The 17,653-nt window shown below is 43.1% G+C and overlaps 1 protein-coding gene across 2 annotated transcripts in view; it reads left to right on the forward strand.

Moving 5' to 3' along the window:
* Positions 1–17,653, forward strand: part of TMTC1 (transmembrane O-mannosyltransferase targeting cadherins 1) — a 234,987-nt gene that overhangs the window by 195,454 nt on the left and 21,880 nt on the right. For both annotated transcript variants that reach the window (XM_028144115.2, XM_054719184.1), the window contains exon 13: positions 12,916–13,024. In XM_028144115.2, coding sequence (XP_027999916.1) covers positions 12,916–13,024 — 109 coding nt within the window. The remainder of the gene's footprint in view (positions 1–12,915; positions 13,025–17,653) is intronic.

Here is a 17,653-nt window from a genome sequence, read left to right on the forward strand (position 1 = left end):
GAATTGTGGATAATTGTGTCTTTAATGTTTTAAGAAACTGCCAAACAGTTCTTTAAAACAATTATACCACATTTCAATCCAACAATGGTGAGCGATCCCTTTGCTTCACACCCTAACATTTGGTGTTGTCAGTGTTTTTTATTTCAGCCCTCAGTCGTCATTAGTGTAAAACCCACATGTGTTATTGATTCTGTTTCTTTCCTGTCCTCCCATCCATTATCAGGACTTCTCTCTTGAGTCTTCAGATTCTTCCCATTCCAAACTTAAGACCCTAGGGACTCTTTCTGGGTTTAGCTACTCTCGCCAGTTGTTCTCCTAGTTCCTTCCTTTCTCTGATCAAATTGACAAGAGGAATGCTTCGCACGTGGTGCTCCTCCTCCCTCCCACCTGTTCATTCGGCATTCCAGCGGAGCTGCCGTCTTGAACGTCAGCTATGAATTTCCAAGGTTCTCTCAGCTCTCCTTCCCCGTGATTTCTCTGAAGTGAAGAATATGACACCATTGACCGCCTTCCACTGCTTTTGCAGCTCCTTAGTCCATTGCTGTATTCCAACACATTATTTTTCTCTTCTGTTTCCAATATCTACTGTTCTTCCACCTGCCCTTTAAATTTAGGGCACCTGAGAAATTCATTGATTATGCATTACAGACACACATGCAGTCCAAATGCCATGGCATCCGGGGCTTTCCACCATCCTGCCACCTTCCTCCTTTTCTTCTCCTCTTCCACATTGTGTGAACCCAGAGGCTGGGCCAAACTGAGGGCTTGCCAAGTGTACAAGAAACACACGTTTGCAAACCACATTTGAGAAACACATTACAAAGGTTTTAAAGCGAGAACTCTTGTAGTTCATCTGATACATGTTTTATTCTCATTTTTATAACCTTATATTTCAGTGTCTTACAAAACGGAGTTATCTGGGAAATGATGAGAATGTTTACCTCCTTCCTCGGGATTTGGGAGTTATTTGTATATAAACACATTGCTGATTGTGAAAATATTTTTGTAAGTATCTCTCCCCTACCAAAACTCTGCTCATTCACGCTGTGATTACTAAAGAACTGGGCATGAGTAAGTTGTTTTAAGTCCACAGTGTGGTTTGCAAGGAAAGGTCCCTCTTCTCATTCCTCTGGGCCCTGATGGCTGCAGTAAACCCTGCTGAGGCCAGGAGACAGCCCTGCACAGGAAGCGCTGTGCGGGAGAGCACGCTTTAAGGATCCCCTGGTTGTGTCTACATTCCCTTGAAGAAATTGGACTGTCATCATTTTCTTCCCTTGCATACATGTTTCTGACAGAGCGTAACTGAACAGGCTGGACTGCTTTGTGAGGGACAGGAGTTTTCAGCAGGCTCCTCTGTCGGGAAAAGCACTTGTCCCCCTCCTTAACCCTCATCATCTTTCCCGGCTGCATCTGCATACTAGTCCCCTTATCCTGTGCTGGGGAATGACTTGGAACAACTCTTGACTAGAAATAGAGCTTAAAGAAGGTACAAATCAATTAAAAGAGAAATGAGGGTTCCCTGCTGGCCTGGCTCAGTAGTTGAGCATGGACCTATGAACCAGGAGGTCCAGGTTTGATTCCCGGTCAAGGGCACATGCCTGGTTGCGGCTCCATCCCCTGTTGGGGGCGTGCAGGAGGCAGCCAATCAATGATTCTCTCTTATCATTAATGTTTCTCTCTCTCCCTCTTCCTTCGTCTCTGAAATCAATAAAACTATATTTTTTAAAAAAGAGAGAGAAATGAGGGTCATCACTGGAAATTTCTTCTTGCACATATCATCTTACTTTAGGGGACCAGGCACCTCAACTTTCGATCTTAACCCTTTGCACTCGCTTGCTTTTTTCTCGATTCCTTTATTCTACTCGGGATTTCATTTTTTAAATACCCCAGATTTTACAAAGCGCGGCAGTAGAATAAAAAACTGGAGTTTCTTTTCATACAAACTTATTTATTTGGATTTTTTTATATTTCAAATTATTGATACATTCAAAGAGTATAAAAAGAGCTGCTACCGATGCTAACCGTGTTGAGTCACACTCGACATCCGAGCGCAAAAGGTTAAATCCTGTAGGAAATCAGCTCTGCCCTGACACGGAGACTGAATGTGGAATGTAAGTTGTTAGAGATCATTTAAAGGCTTTCAGACCTGAAACTGCTGGAGAGTCCAGGAGGAGAAGCGGAAGGATAGGAAGAGGAAGGCCTGGTCTGTGTGTTTCCTCGGCCCCACACCTGCCTGTGGCCCGCAGGGTCTGTCCAGGAAGCGCTGTGGGGAGGTGAAGCTTGTCTCGAAGGCTCCCTCCCTTCTTCGTGACCCCTCACCAATTCTGCCAGCCTCCCTCCCAGGCTCCCCGCCCTCGAGCAGGCCCACCATGTTGCCACCTGCCCTCAACCTTTCTGCTGCCTCTCCTTCTCCAAGTGAAAAGAGCACTAGTGACTGACAATTGAATGACAGATCACAGAGTGCTCCTCCTGGCTCAAGAACCTGCCCCCTCTGCCCCCTCTGGCCCAGCAGCTGTAGGCCTCAGTGAGTTTGCTTCTCAGCTTCCCATGTAGCAGCCTGCAACCTGAGGAAAACGCATTGCCTCCCATTACTCGTTTATACGTGGAAATAATACTAGTAACTACATCCTTCGTACGAACTAAACACGAGAATGCATGGAAGTACTTAACATAGGACCTAGCTCCCAATAAAGATGAAATAAGTTTTAGCGATTTTTAATTATTATTAGCCCAGGGACATAATTTCTCACTTCTAATTTGAAGCTGAACTTCTTAGTGTAAAATTAATTATGAATGAGAAGTAGGGAATACATTTTCTTCCCCTGCAGATGAGCAGGTCTTAAGGCAATATTCAACCTCCTTGAGACTCTGCTCACTCTAGCTCGAAATAAGGGCTGGGAGCGGGTGATACTATTAAGCTCTCGAGCTGCAAGAACCCGTGGTCTTAACGATGACTCCCAAGTTTTTGATCTCTTGACTGAAGTGTCAGTAGAAGAACAAAGAGGAACGTGCAAGTCCCTTTTGTCTTCAGAGGCAATCCTTGCATTCGAACAACATCTTGCCTTTGCTGAGACAGCAGTCAGTGAGGCTGCCGTAGAAATTCCAGGTGGGACTCTGGGTGGAGGGGGGAAGGAGCCCGTGGACCCAGCATTTCCTGCATCGGCCCACGCGCCAGACGCTCTGATGAGCTCACTGCCCGTGAGCATTTATTTCACCCTCACAGGAACCTGGAGAGGTAGAGATTCATGAGCACATTTCACATATTGGGCCATGAGGCTCATGGAGATGGAGCATCTAACCCAAGTCACACAGCGGGTGAGGGCGGAGTCGGGATTTAGGCAGCCGTCAGCCTGAGCCCAAAACCAGGGACGTGCCTTCAACTGCACCCTCCACGTGGCCCTTTACCTGAGGGGTAAATAAACCTTGGCCAAGTCAGGCTATCTCAGCTACCCTCTCCTCCAGGTCCCAGCCTAAGAGCATTATTTCCATACCTTCCTTCAAATCACGGAAGGGCTGAACTTATATAAATATTTGCCTGCGCTTTGAAGGGATGCTGGCCTGGGACCATTATCCCCATCCCCTCCCAGCCCACCTCCATGCACTTGTGGCTCAGAGCTGGCTCCCTGCACGCAGGAGCAAGGCCACCGTGGGACATGCATCCTGCTTCTGGGGTTCAGGGCAGTGGCCGCTCTGAGCTGATGACAAAGAACATCAAGAGCCATTCACAGGAGCGAAGGAGGAGGGGACTCAGGAGGAGCACGTCCTCAGAACCTACCTGTGCCCGGTCTGCACGGGAGCCGTGTCTCCGTCTCTGCTGCCCTGTGACTAGACAGCATCAGAACTTTCCGTCGTTCCATCTCCTCCGTGTTCAGCTGGGACACAGGTGTTCAAGGCAGCCAAAGCCTGACCACTCAGGCCACACAGGCGGGCACCCCAGCTGCCTCCCATTGTTGCCCCAGTGCCTGAATCTGATCCTGCAAACCCACCCTGCGGGGAGGGCAGGTGGCCTACTTAATGCTGAGTGTGGGTTTGGGGTTCAAGAAAAAGATTCATTCTTTACCACCACCGCACACTATGAATCAGTCTTCCAGACAGTTCTGTGTGGCTTCCGTAAAACGTCAAGCAGAAACACTAGGGTGAAGGCCAGTAACCTAGATGCAATATTTCCATTGCATCACCCAGAGATGAGCTCAGGAAACTTGATCATAAAAGAGGCTACAGGGAGGATGATCCAATTTTTAAACATTTACTGTACAGGAAAGATAGTAGTAGAGCCTCAGAAAAAATGTATGCTTTGAAAAGATCATCTCTCACCCTAGCTGGTTTGGCTCAGTGGCTAGAGCGTCGACCTGCGGACTGAAGGATCCTGGGTTCAATTCCCGTCAAGGGCACGTACGTTGGTAGCAGGCTCCTCCTGGCCCAGGCCCTAGTTGGGGCCCGTGTGAGAGGCAACCAATCGATGTGTTTCTCTCACATCGATGTTTCTCTCTGTCTTTCCCCCTTCTCTTCCACTCTAAAAATCAATGGAAAAATATCCTCAGGCGAGGATTTAAAAAGAAAAGAAAAGATCAGTTGGACAGTTACAATTTGACTTCCATGATTCAGTTTTTCAGAAGAGCTGCTAAGTCTATCAGCCAGCTCCCCCCCTCCTCACCACCACATTAAAAAAAAAAAAAAATACTCTTTTTCCTTTGTGAAAGGCGTCAGATTTTGGATCCAACAACAACAAACACCCTAACAAAGAAATAGAAATTAAGAGAGCTGCCCGGCACTCCAAGCTCACAACTGTGGTTAATGGGAAATGGTCCTACTGCCAAGTGGATTGCCAAATCCATTTATTTCTGTTACTGGCATTTCCTAAATTCTCCCAAAATGTCAATACTTTTTCAAAGCAAGCATCTGCTTTCAGTTTAAATGAATGTGTCATGAGATTTTAGACAGGAGTCCAGGAAGTTTTCTAAATTGACACTTAACAGGTCCTTAATTACTTAAAGAAAACGTGGTGAAGTTTTATTTGCTTTTGCTAAATATCTGTCCTTGAGATCGAGCCAGGAAAGTGAGATGGTGCAAATGTTTTTACTTAACACACCAGAGAAGCTGTCTCACTGCTGTAGAACTGAAGGGGAAATTCCCTGTGAAACTACAAATGTTTAATGGCAAGATTTGCACATTATGAACAAGATCTAATTTCTACTTGATGTTTCTCTTACGGAATCAATGATGAAGATGTTATTGGTTCCAGGAACCCCTTCTCAGGAATTTTAGCCTTTTGGAAGTTCCCGGGGGAAACTTAAGAGAGTGGAATTTTGCTTGCAGCATACTAGGAGCTTTTTATTTATATATGATGACTATATGGATAGCACAGGAGCTAGGACTTGGATGCAAACTAGAGGACATTCACAGCAGAGCTTCTAGGAGAGGGAAAACTGCCTCTTCCCATTGCAGTATTTCCCTGTGTACCCCTCCACCTCCAGCCTCCCCGCATCATCGGCCATCCAGAGGTATCGATCAGCTGGCCACTGTGACCTTTCTCTTTGGCCCAGATTGTCCCAGGAGGTCTTCTTTCTCTCTCCCTCTCTTTTTAAGCTTTCTTAATCCTGTAGCATTTAGCCTTACATCAAGGATCAATTGATCAGGCAAATCCCTCATGGTAGTCAGTGTCTTAAAGCACAGACTGAAGACCACCTTCAACAGAATTGCCTGAGGGGTTTATTAAGAATACTGACCCGGCCGGTGCGGTTCAGTGGTTGAGTGGTTGAGTGCCAGCCCATGAACCAGGAGGTCAGGGTTCTATTCCTGGTCAGGGCACATGCCTGGGTTGCAAGCTCAATCCCCAGTAGGGGGCTGCAGGAGGCAGCTGATGAATGATTCTCTCTCATCATTGATGTTTCTATCTTTCTGAAATCAATATATATTTTTGAAAGAATACTGATTCCAGGGCCCTACCCAGGACCTACTGGATCTTATGAGGCCTGGGATCCTGCATTTTACCAAGCACTTAATTATTTTTAAGCACTAAAATTTGAGAACTATTGACCCACGGGAAAGTGAAGATGGAATATTTTAGGTCATGGAGGATAATCAGTCGTCAGCTGGTGGCTCATTTGGGAGATAAGGAAGTGCAGGATGCTGAGGGCAAGAGACATTACTTAACCCTGGAGCAGTCTTACTGCCACCTAGTTCCCTCACCTAAACAGGTGTCCCTAATGGTTCCATCAGTGCCAGTGGAACCCCTAACAGAAGCTCTGACCGTCCTCAGGATCCTTAGTGTGACATGAGTTTCCTAAGGGATTCCATGCCCCTTTGACTCCACAGAAAGTGTGCCCACGGCTAAGTGGACGGGGTATGTACTGAGGTTGACTTGATCAATGTGTTTACCAGTTATGGATTCCTTCATTCAAGCTTTTTCCATTGAATTCAGAGAAACAGCCTGTGGACTTGGTTACCTAAATCACATGCTCGGTCAATTCAGAGGCACACGGTCTTTCCCTATTTCCCCCTTTCGAATGGACCTGTCGATTCAGTGTAAATGGGTAACAGAGTAGCTCTTTGTAGATGGGGTTCACATCGACAATGGGCTACTGATTTCCCTAAATAGCTTCTTCTAGAGCCACAGCAAATGCATTGGGAAGTTTTACCACTGTCTCCTGCTGGCCCATGGGTGGTCTGTGCTGTCAGAATACATAGGTAATTCCCATTATTGAGGAGTTTCATTGTATCTATCTGAAATTGCCTGCCTCTCTTGTTATACCTTTTTACTTGGAAATAACTGCTTAAGCCTTTCTTTTCTAAGAAGCTTTCCTGGCTTAGCTGAAGAAGAGGCTCAGAATTGCTCCTGATTCTTTCCTGCCCTTAGCCATCACCCTTAACAATGAAGGCGCACTGCTTTGGGTGGGTTCATCATCTGCTGAGTGGACTCTGAACTGTGGGCTGCCACTTAGGCCTCCTCAGCCCGGTGTTTGCCTTGGAATGAGGTTTCCAGGATAATGCCTCTGTTTGTTACTGGTGTTATTTTACATTTCGTACAACACTGTTTGTTGGTGTACTTAATGATGGTTATCATATTAAAAATCAATTGTGATATCAGATATCTAATATCACTCTGATATCTCACCTAATTTTTGTGTGAATGGTTTAAAATGTGAAAGCATATTACTTTTGAGGGAATTTCAAAAACACCACATTCTGCTTGTTTTAAAATTTAATTTTAAGGAAGGGAGAGATAGGTTTTAATGGGTGATTTTTAGAAACATTAAATGAGTTAATAAAAACCAAAATATACATAGTACCTACTGTGAGCCTGAGACACAGGGGCGTTAAATAATTTGCCTAAAGAAACTCAGCTAGCAAATGGTAGAAGTAGAGTCCAAACCCAGTCCTGGTTTTTGAGTCTGTGCTTTTAACTACTATGTAGACTTAAGGTAGAGAAGCCGCTTAGCAGTGCTTGGTAAGAAAGAAGTGCTCAACAAATGGACACTAAACTTGTAATTTATTTATTTTTTTTATGATTCCAAGCCTTGGGTACTTCTGCCTTCCTTAGGATCACTTCTATAATATTGAATGAGGTGTAGAAAGAGAGCTATAAAATGGATTATATTATCCTCAACTGTCAAATTTTTATTAGAATATTGGGAAGTTTATTTCGGGAGATTTACAAAAAAAATCTAAGACTAAAGAAAATAGTAAAACAATGAGTTTTAAAAAATAATTGAGCAATTCTTCTATTATGTGCAGATCACTGGGATAGGAGAAGTAAGTAAGATGAATAAGACATGGGTCCCGTCTATGAAGGGATTTAAAACTGGTCACAGACAGAGTGCACAGCATTTGAGAGAGTGGACACAAAAGTGCGGAGCGGGGACTGCCCATGGGCCTGGTGTTAGAGTCGCTGTGAGCTGTGCGCCAACCACTTGAGCTCTCCAAACCTCAGTTTTGTATTGTTGGGGTGGTGATTGCTAGCATTTAGAATAAAGATAATTATGCCTAATTCATACCACTTAAGGGGAATTAAAATAAATCGTGCAAAGGAATCACTCTGTCCTTAGCAGAGAGTACATGTGCAGCAAACAACAGTTGGGAAACAGGAAGCTTGAAAAACTTGCCCGGTTGGCACGTTCACTGATACACAGGCTTATACCTGCCACAGGGCACAGTGTTGGGAACCCTTCACATGCTGTGCCTGCCAGGAACTTGGAAGAGAAAAATAATCTGGGGCCCAGTTACTCCTTAGAATGTTGAGCTGAAGAACAAAGAGCATCTGCCCCCTTGGAGGCCAGAATAGGGCTTCTAACCGTGATTCCCCTACCACCTATTTTGTTATGGAGATACAAAAAGAAAAGCAAAATGTAGAAAAGGTAGCATATGTGTGGTTTCTGGTTTTGTTACATGTTTACGAGCTCTGCTGAGGCCATCATGCTGTGAGCTGGTTAAGTCAGGGAAGGCTTCCTGGGGGAGCAGAAGGGTGGTGAGGAGGGGCAAGCCACCTGTGAAGTGGCAGGCAAAAGTGCCAGGCTGAGCCGAAGCCGGTTGGCTCAGTGGATAGAGCGTCGGCCTGCGGACTGAAGGGTCGCAGGTTCGATTCCGGTCAGGGGCATGTACCTTGGTTGCGGGCACATCCCCAGTAGGGGGTGTGCAGGAGGCAGCTGATCGATGTTCCTCTCTCATCGATGTTTCTAACTTTCTATCCCTCTCCCTTCCTCTCTGTAAAAAATCAATAAAATATATATATTTTTTAAAAAGTGCTAGGCTGAGAAGCACAGACTTGCGGGGGGGGGGGGACCTTCCTTTGTGCTTGGGACCTGGGCAGGTCACCGAGGCCCCCTGAGTCTCAGTTTCCATTCCTCTAAGCCAAAAAGGTTAGGTTATATCCATAATTCTCAAATCTGGATGGCTGTCATATTCCTGTGGAGACCTTCCTCTTAAGAGGCCCCGCACCTCAGAACAGGAAGGTCTTTTGAAAAGCACCCTGCCTAGTTTTAAGGTACAGTCAGGCTAGAGAAGGAGTAGGTAATCTCTTAGGTTCTGTAGAAAAGATATCAAAGGCCACCCAGACTAGCTGGACTAGTGGATGCCTGGGTATGTTTAAACATTGGTCAGAATTGAATCATAGAGGGTTTTAAACTATGAGTCTACCTGTAGGCAGTAGGACATTAATGAATATTTTTATATAAGGAAATGTGTTGGAAGCCATGCTCTGGGGGGAAATGCTTTCAGAGAGGAAGGGAGAGGGAAAAAGAGATAGAAACATCAATGATGACAGAGAATCATTCATCAGCTGCCTCCTGCACTCCCCCTACTGGAGATGGAGCCAGCAATCCGGGCATGTGCCCTGACCTGACCAAGAATCAAACCATGACCTCCTGGTTCATAAGTCAAAGCTCATCCAGTGGGCCACACTGGCTGGGCTTGCCCCTATTTTTTAATATGGGATAAGTATCAGAGAAACATGAGCCATAATGTAAATATGAAAAGGGATGCTATTCAGAAACAGGTTGAAATGAAGTTCAGTTCTCATGTGGAAACTATATGACCAAGGAGAGTCCCATATAGATGAATTATCTGCCTTGTAAGTTACTGTGTCAAAGCCACACCTATTTCATAAATTCCCACCAAAGTGTGAGCAAAGGAGAGACTATAGAAGAAATATATCTTCTGTTTCTTTCTATATGAATATGCCTACTATTCCTCTCCCTTTCAGAAACAAAACAACAAAATTATCACATGTCGATTTCTTGGGCTTTTGTAAAAAGCATTGTAAAATATCAGTTAAGGTGGTATGTGCCTCACTCTATTGGTAGCTAATGACTGATTCTCCAAGGTTCCCTTGGAAAAGCAGTCACCCAGGAGTGCAGAGCCCAGAGCAAATGGCCTGTCTGCCCCAGCAGCTGCATCTTGCAGTGTTCATATACTCACAAAATTGTGAAATACAGAGGTTTCCTGAAAGTGTCAGTCAGTCCCTTGAGAGATTCACAGAAATGCAGTTTTTCATAAAGAATCCACATTCCCTATAAATAACCTTGATGCTAACTTTTCTATTGTGTCACAAGAATGTTAATGGACGACCTTAAGTATGCAGGTTCGTAGACTATATGCAGTGGTAATTAATCTCACTGCATTCTTGTATAAAAGGCTTGCATTGCCATTCTAATTGATATGAGGCATGACAAATGAAAAATCATTAAATTTTATTATCAAATTGTTGTGTGTGTGTGTTTTTCCCCTGCAGATCTTGAAGACTATCCAAGCTAAATTATGTCCTGAGGGACTTAATTTTCAGCCTTAATTTCCTAAGTCCATATCCCCCTTTGGATTTGGAGAGGATTTCCAAATTAATGTTAATAAAGATTTAAAAAATCCTTGGAGGAAGAGTTCTGCTAGCCATGAAATCAATAGTAAAATTACCAGGATTTAAAAATAAGTTTTTATTTAAAAAGTTGTGTGCCCCCCACCCCCGCCCTAACCAGTTTGGCTCCTTGGATAGAGCATCGGCCTTCGGACTGAAAGGTCCCAGGTTCGATTCCAGTCAAGGGCATATACCTTGGTTGTGGGCACATCCCCAGTAGGGGGCGTGCAGGAGGCAGCTGATTGATGTTTCTCTCTCATCGATGTTTCTAACTCTCTATCCCTCTCCCTTTCTCTCTGTAAAAAATTAATAAAATATATATATTTTTAAAAAGTTGTGCCCCTGGAAGAATACTTCAAGAAATGTTTTAGAATAGAAACGCAGGAGTGAGTACACATGTGCACTTCTATAGAGTCCTATGGGCACTCTTTAAGTGTTTGTCGACTAAATGAATTAATCAACAAGAAAGCAGCACCAAGAGAGCTGTAATGCAACTTTTTTATAACCATGCAACTTTCAGGCCACATCCCAAGGACGATCTACTTGAGGACACGGTGTCACACTTTGATATTTTGCATTGAGAGGAGCCCAGTAGGCGTTAGCTAGACCCCAGTAAAGGGAGGATGTCATGGACAGCCACCTCCCTTGGGAAATAGCTAACACATCAGAGACAGTGATAAATGTTCGCCACATTGATAGTTAAATGCAAGGTCTACGCTGGAAACATGACTTTTTTTTTTTCTCAAGGTCTGTGATAAAAGACTATCTTCCAGGTAAAATCACCTTGTGATATGCTGCTTCTAACACTTGGAAGTCAGACACGGGGCGTCAATATTAGTTTTCCCGCTGTAGAGCTTTGCCCTACAGAGACTGACGCTGTAGGGGTTTTGTAGCAGGAGCTACTCTCAGCTGTCTTAGATAACTCACGGAGCAGTGATGCTGAAATCTCGGCCTGGGTACAGACTCCCCGAGAATCTGTTGTAAGTGCAGGCTCTGATTCAATGGGTCCGGCTGGAGCCTGAGACTCTGCATTGTTGACAAGCTCCTGAGTGATGTTGGTGATGCTGGTCCATGAATCACATGTTGAGCAGCAAGGTCACGGAGGTGGACTTCTGAGTAGAGAGAACACGCAGGAGCGCTGTGATAGACGGGCGCTGGCTCTTGACTCAGAAGATGGATTATGTGAATATGATGAGTCACCTGACTCTTCTGAATCTAAATGTTCTCATTAGAGGAAAATTAGTATAATAAGACACTAATACCTGCTGCATGGGATTGTTGTGAGAATAAAATTAATAATGTTATGTGAACATTTACCAGAGCATATGGTAGATATTCATTGCTGATGAAACAATTGTTGATTCTAAATAGGAAGAACATAGGCACACGATTCAGCATTGGTAATGGGAAAAGATGGGGGACCTTTTGGCTTTGTCCTCTGTAGTTCCAGTCTTCCTTCCACTTCTTTTGCCAGTTACAATATCTATCACTTAGCAAGGGATCAGTGTTTGTGAAATTGTACTAGCAGCAAAGTTGGTCATTGCCCGTGTACATTGTTTTGCTTCAAAGACATTGATATCAGGAAAATGACCCAGTGTTTCCCCAAGGCATTAACAGGAGACAGAACTGTCACCCGAAATAATGGGAATAACGTGGGGGCCTTGAGTCCTTTATGAACCAGAAGCACAATCCCTGGGAGAAGATTAAAATGAAGAACACAGATGCAGCCTCAATTCTGCATTAAAATATGATGATAAAATAGCCGATTGTTCTTAGCCAGCCATAGTCACAATATTTCTAATTTTATAAACTACGTGTAAAAAATGTATCTCTCTTAGTTAGAAACACAAAGACTGACATGGGCAGTTGGGCTGGCTTGTCCCTGATAGGTGGCGTGGCTCGGCCCCCATAAGGCGCCCAGTCCGCAGTGATGCAGCTGGTACTACAGGGCCGGAAGTCATCTTCCACAGCCTAGCTACGGGCTCCCGTGCACCCAGGGAAGGTCCCCACATTGCTGCTCTGAGGGCTTACCTTTCTGGCTAACACACTTGTAAGATATGAAATAACAACTCCCCAAAAGGGCACAGCAGGATATAGAAGGTAGAAAAATCACTGAATAATCTGCAGCATCATTTATGTCTTAACATCTCGTTCCACCAAGAATTCAAAGATAGAGCCCTAGCTGGTTTGGCTCAGTGGATAGAGCATCAGCCTGCGGACTGAGGGGTCCCAGGTTCGATTCCGGTCAAGGGCATGTACCTTGGTTGCGGGCGCATCCCCAGTGGGGGGTGTGCAGGAGGCAGCTGATCGATGTTTCTCTCTCATCGATGTTTCTGGCTCTCTGTCCCTCTCCCTTCCTCTCTGTAAAAAAAAGAAATCAATAAAATATTTTTAAAAAAAGAATTCAGAGATAGAAATTATTGACTCGAGACAGTGTTAGTTCAATTCATTTTTAATGATACCCCGAGTGAATCAGTTAATCTTTGCTAACATAAACAGGTCTTGAAGTCTAATCAGAAGGTTTAAATAAAGTTTTATTAAAAGATGTCCCCTCTCCCTCTTGTAATCTACAGGTCCCAGGAGAAAAAAGAAGAGGCTGTCACTTTACTGAAAGATTCCATTCGATATGGTCCGGACTTTGCAGATGCGTATTCAAGCCTCGCTTCATTACTGGCTGAGCAGGTGATTGTTTCCATTTCATTTCACATAATTTTTTTTTCTCACAGAGTTTTGCTACTGATGGTTGAGTTTATAAGCTCATATTGGACAACTAATCTCTATGTCAGTTTTCTTCTTGACAAAAATCACAAGTGCAGTATTCTCACTCCAATATTCTCTGGTTAGTGGAGGTGGTCCTTAGACAAAAATGGTCCATTATGCCCTGGCCTGGTGGTTCAGTTGGTTGGAACTTCATTCCATACACCAGATGGTTGTGGGTTTGATTCCCGGGAGGAGCACATACGGGAGGCGACCAATCAATGTTTCTCTCTCTCTCTCTCTCTCTCTCTCTCTCTCTCTCAAATCAATAAAAACATATCCTTGGGTGAGGGTTATAAAAAAAAAGTTCATTATAGGCCTTTTGACATATTCTCTATCACTTCGGGACAAAATCTGTCAAGAAGAATGCACAGTATTTGCTGGTTTTATTACTATTTACTTGTCACATTTTTCTGGGGAATTGTTAATGTACTGAGATCTCTAAAGTCAATATGGAGCCAATTACCACTCATTTTATAGACCCAGTGTCTTAATATCGGTTAGAAGGTCACAGAGGTTTATGGGACATGCTTCTGAGACAACATTTCTCTTGGCATCAAAGAGGGGTATCTCATTCCCTCCTTCTTTTCACCTGTGTCTAAGGGATTTGGTACCACTTTTCAGTGTCCTGGATGCCTGCCCCCTGCTGTGGGGAAACAAATGTAAGTTGTGTTCTCTAAAATGATGATAAGTTTTGTTGACACACTTAAGTGCCCTCAATAGACAGTAGGTTCTGCTATCATGCAATTGCCAGATTGTCTTTAAAATCAAACTCAGCATCTTTGAAAGATGCCCTGAACCCTCAGTTGGCTGAAATGTAATGAATGACTTGGTACTGCATGTCAGGTTCGTAGAGGTGCAATTTACAGGTTTCACTGGGAAACAAAATTAAAGCATTCTATGAATATTTAAGTATCAGAAATGATAAGGCTAGTTGTCTTGCTCTAATTCTCTACATATAATGTAAGTGGGCTTTAGCAAAAAGCCCATGTCTATAGTGGGTGATTTTAATGAAGGCTTTAGTACAATATTTAAGCTAAAATGATGACGGTGATATTCTATGATATACTCTGGCAGACCTCAGCTGCCTTTGGCTTATACTGAAACAGACACAGTGGGGATTTTCTGAGGAAATCATTGGCTCCATCATTATTCCCTTTTCTCACCTCATCCTGGGTCCTTTATTTTGATAAGAAGACCTTCACCCTGCCTATGCCTGACTGGCTGTCTTGCAGCTACTCAGACTTGCCAAGCATGCTTCTCACTCAGAACCTTTGCACTAACTATTCCGTTTGCATGCAACACTTTTCTCTCATATCTTACTTTCCTTCCCTGTGTCATGCTGGTTTTAGCCCAGACATTACCATATCAGAGAGGTTGTCTGTGACTAACCCTTCTAAATATAAACCTCACACTGCCCGACTTGTTCTCTATCACCTTACCCTGCCTTTCTTTTCCCCATAGTGTTTATCACCACCTCACATGTATTTATTTGTCTGTGATCCTTCTCCCACCACCAGGATACTTAACTCCATGAGAATGGCTGTCGGGTTTTATTCATGGTTATCTCCCCACATCTGTCACCTTGCATGCAATCAATACATTTTAAATAAATGAGTCAATATGAACTGAAGAACATGGAGTCCCTCCAATCTAGCACATGTTCTAAATTTACTCTTATATTACAAGGGGGGCTGGGCAGGTGGGCCACACTGTTTTGTAGCTGCACTGTGCCTCAGCATGATGCTTTTGTCCTCCACTGAGGAAGAGCATGTGAAATTGCTCATTATAACCATCGGGTCGGGGATGGGGTTGAGGCCAGCGCCTCCTACAGCATTCAGTGGCTTCTTTATGACATCCCGAGGGAGAAATTTCTCTCATGTTTCAGTATTAGGAAAGGCTAAGCTGTTGAATTGCAAGATTTTTGTTTTCTTTTTAATCTGATGCATGATAAATCTTGCAAATACAAGAAGAGTTAAATCTCTCCCATCCCCTGCCCCCCACCTTTGACTAACAACCAGTCTGGACTCTACAATCTGCTTTTCTGTGTGTGCTGCTTTTACTCCTGGCTTTATTATCATGTTCCTTAATAATTTATTTTATTCAATGTATGTTCTGTATTTTTGAAAGCTGCTTCAGTTTCTTTGTGGAATAATAAGGTGTAAATAAGTAAACAAATAAATAAGGCATTACATTAGTAGTTCCCATTCATATTTTCCCCACAACTCACAGAACAGCTAATAAACATTAAATTTCTCTTCTTGATGAAAATGGCCCTTAAGATAAATGACAATATCACTTACCTAATACTAGTAATAACCCAGTATTTTGTTTTGGGGAAGCTCTATACAGATATTCACACAGTTCCATCTTTCTATAATGGCATCTTTTCTTTCTCTCCCCTTCAACTCTCCCTTTTTCAAGATCCAAGTCAACTTCCACTTCCTCTCTCAACATTCTTCCACCTTCCCATCTCATGGTGAGTTATATTTCTTTGGCGCTCTTATAACTTTTTAGGAAACACATATTAATTAATCATATTTTATTAAATTAATACCTTGAACTATAATTTAAACAGTTTTTGAGGTTTATTTTCCTTGCAAAACTGCAAGTTTCTTTAAGGAAAGCAGATTGCCAGGCTGGTGTGGCTCAGTGGTTGAGCGTCGACCTAGGAACCAAGAGGTCACGATTTGATTCCCAGTCAGGGCACATGCCCAGGTTTTAACTGGGGACATGCAGGAGGTGGCCAATCAATGATTCTCTTTCATTATGGATGTTTCTCTCTCTCCCTCTACCTTCCTCTCTAAAATCAATAAAAATATATTTTAAAAAATAAAAATAATAAAATCAATTATATGATAAATATATTTTTGTGAACCACAATGGCAAGTTGATATAAAGTCATTGCATAGCTGAAGTTATGAAGAATTGTTACAAAAACCATATTGTGACTATGGCCATGACCTTTACTAACATGCAAAGGTCACATCTTCTGCCAGTCTTTCCTATTCTAGGTTCAAATGAAAAATGCTGTGAGATCTAAGAATGTAATTGAAAGAGTGGAAGGTTCTCTGTTCTGCTCTTTTGGGCAGTTGATTTTAACGTCAAAGAGAGCAGCCGATGAATATAACTCGGGATTGCCTCCCTCTTTTTCAACATATTGTCTTCATGTTTTGAGTTCTTTAGTGATAAAAAGGTGCTTCAGATACTCAAGCAAGGCACAGAGAAACTATTAGAAGAAAGTCCACCTAGCTTCACATTCTTTGGCAGCAAGATGAATTCATTTTTTGTGTGTCACGACCTTGTTTAACAGCATTCCACAGTTTCAAACATCCAGGGTATACGAAAGCAACGTTTACAAACCTTTGTCAATCTAAGACACACTTGTGAAACTCTCCCCTCACAGGTTATCTTCCGGGCCACCTGTGCACATGGACAGCCATGCTTACTGCAGGGTTGTGGGGGGCGGTGGAGGGGGGGGGCGCAGGGGCAGGCTAATGTTAGAAAACTCTTTACTACACTGAGCTGAAATTCCCAGTCCTATAATTTGCTCTCCTCTGGGCCAAGGGCAACAGAGAGCTTCTTGACCACGGCTTATGAGCACAATTACTTTGTCACTTCTCTAATTATCTATTTTTTTATTTTTTTCAAAACAGGCAGAAGCCTGGAGTGGCCTTAGATATTCAGTTTGCTTATACATGATTTAATTTTTTTTAATGTATTTTTATTGATTTTAGAGAGAGGAAGGGAGAGGAATAGAGAGAAACATCAATGAGGGAAACATCAATTGGCTGCCTCCTGCACGCCCACAATGGGGATTGAGCCCACAACCCTGGCATATGCCCTGACGGAGAATCAAACTGTGACCTCCTGGTTCATGGGTTGACACTCAACCATTGAGCCACACCAGCCAGATTAATTATCTCTTTTCTAATCCAACCCCACTTCTTTCAACTTGTTTCTCATTTACCCTGGTTTCTAAATGATTTTCTTTCCTTCTGGTCATGTTGATTTGTCTGGCCTCTGGATTATCTATTTTCTTTATGACAATATGGCTCCCAAATGGAATAGAAATACTTACTTTCCTATCTTGAGATCCCGTGTATCTATTTTATCACACCCTAAAATGAATAATGCTAGTTGTTTAGCTTCCACGTGATGCTCTGGCTCAGATTGGAGATTCATTCCACTGAAATCCCTAAAAATGTGAAGGTTTGTTAATCCAGGTCTCACTCATTTTGCAGGCAACTTTTCGTAACCTGTGTGAACGAATTCATCTTTATCCATCTTTCATCTCTGTTTCTTTATATCAGCCTGAAATTTCAGGTGTTCTAAGACTTTTTAGTCCTTTTTTATGCCATTCATTTTACTACCTTTTCCATCTATTTCAGTTGGCAAATTGAGTAAGAATAGCTTCTAGGTATTTATTTACATTTTTAAAATAAAACAGTGTTGCCTAGATCAGTAGCAGGTAGAAAGCCCACATTGTGTCTGTAGAATTTTCTCTCCAGGTTGACCTCTATTTTACCCAAGACTCTTTTTATGTACAGTTAT

This window comes from Eptesicus fuscus, chromosome 7 (genome assembly GCF_027574615.1).
Source record: "Eptesicus fuscus isolate TK198812 chromosome 7, DD_ASM_mEF_20220401, whole genome shotgun sequence".
Classification (NCBI taxonomy): domain Eukaryota; kingdom Metazoa; phylum Chordata; class Mammalia; order Chiroptera; family Vespertilionidae; genus Eptesicus; species Eptesicus fuscus.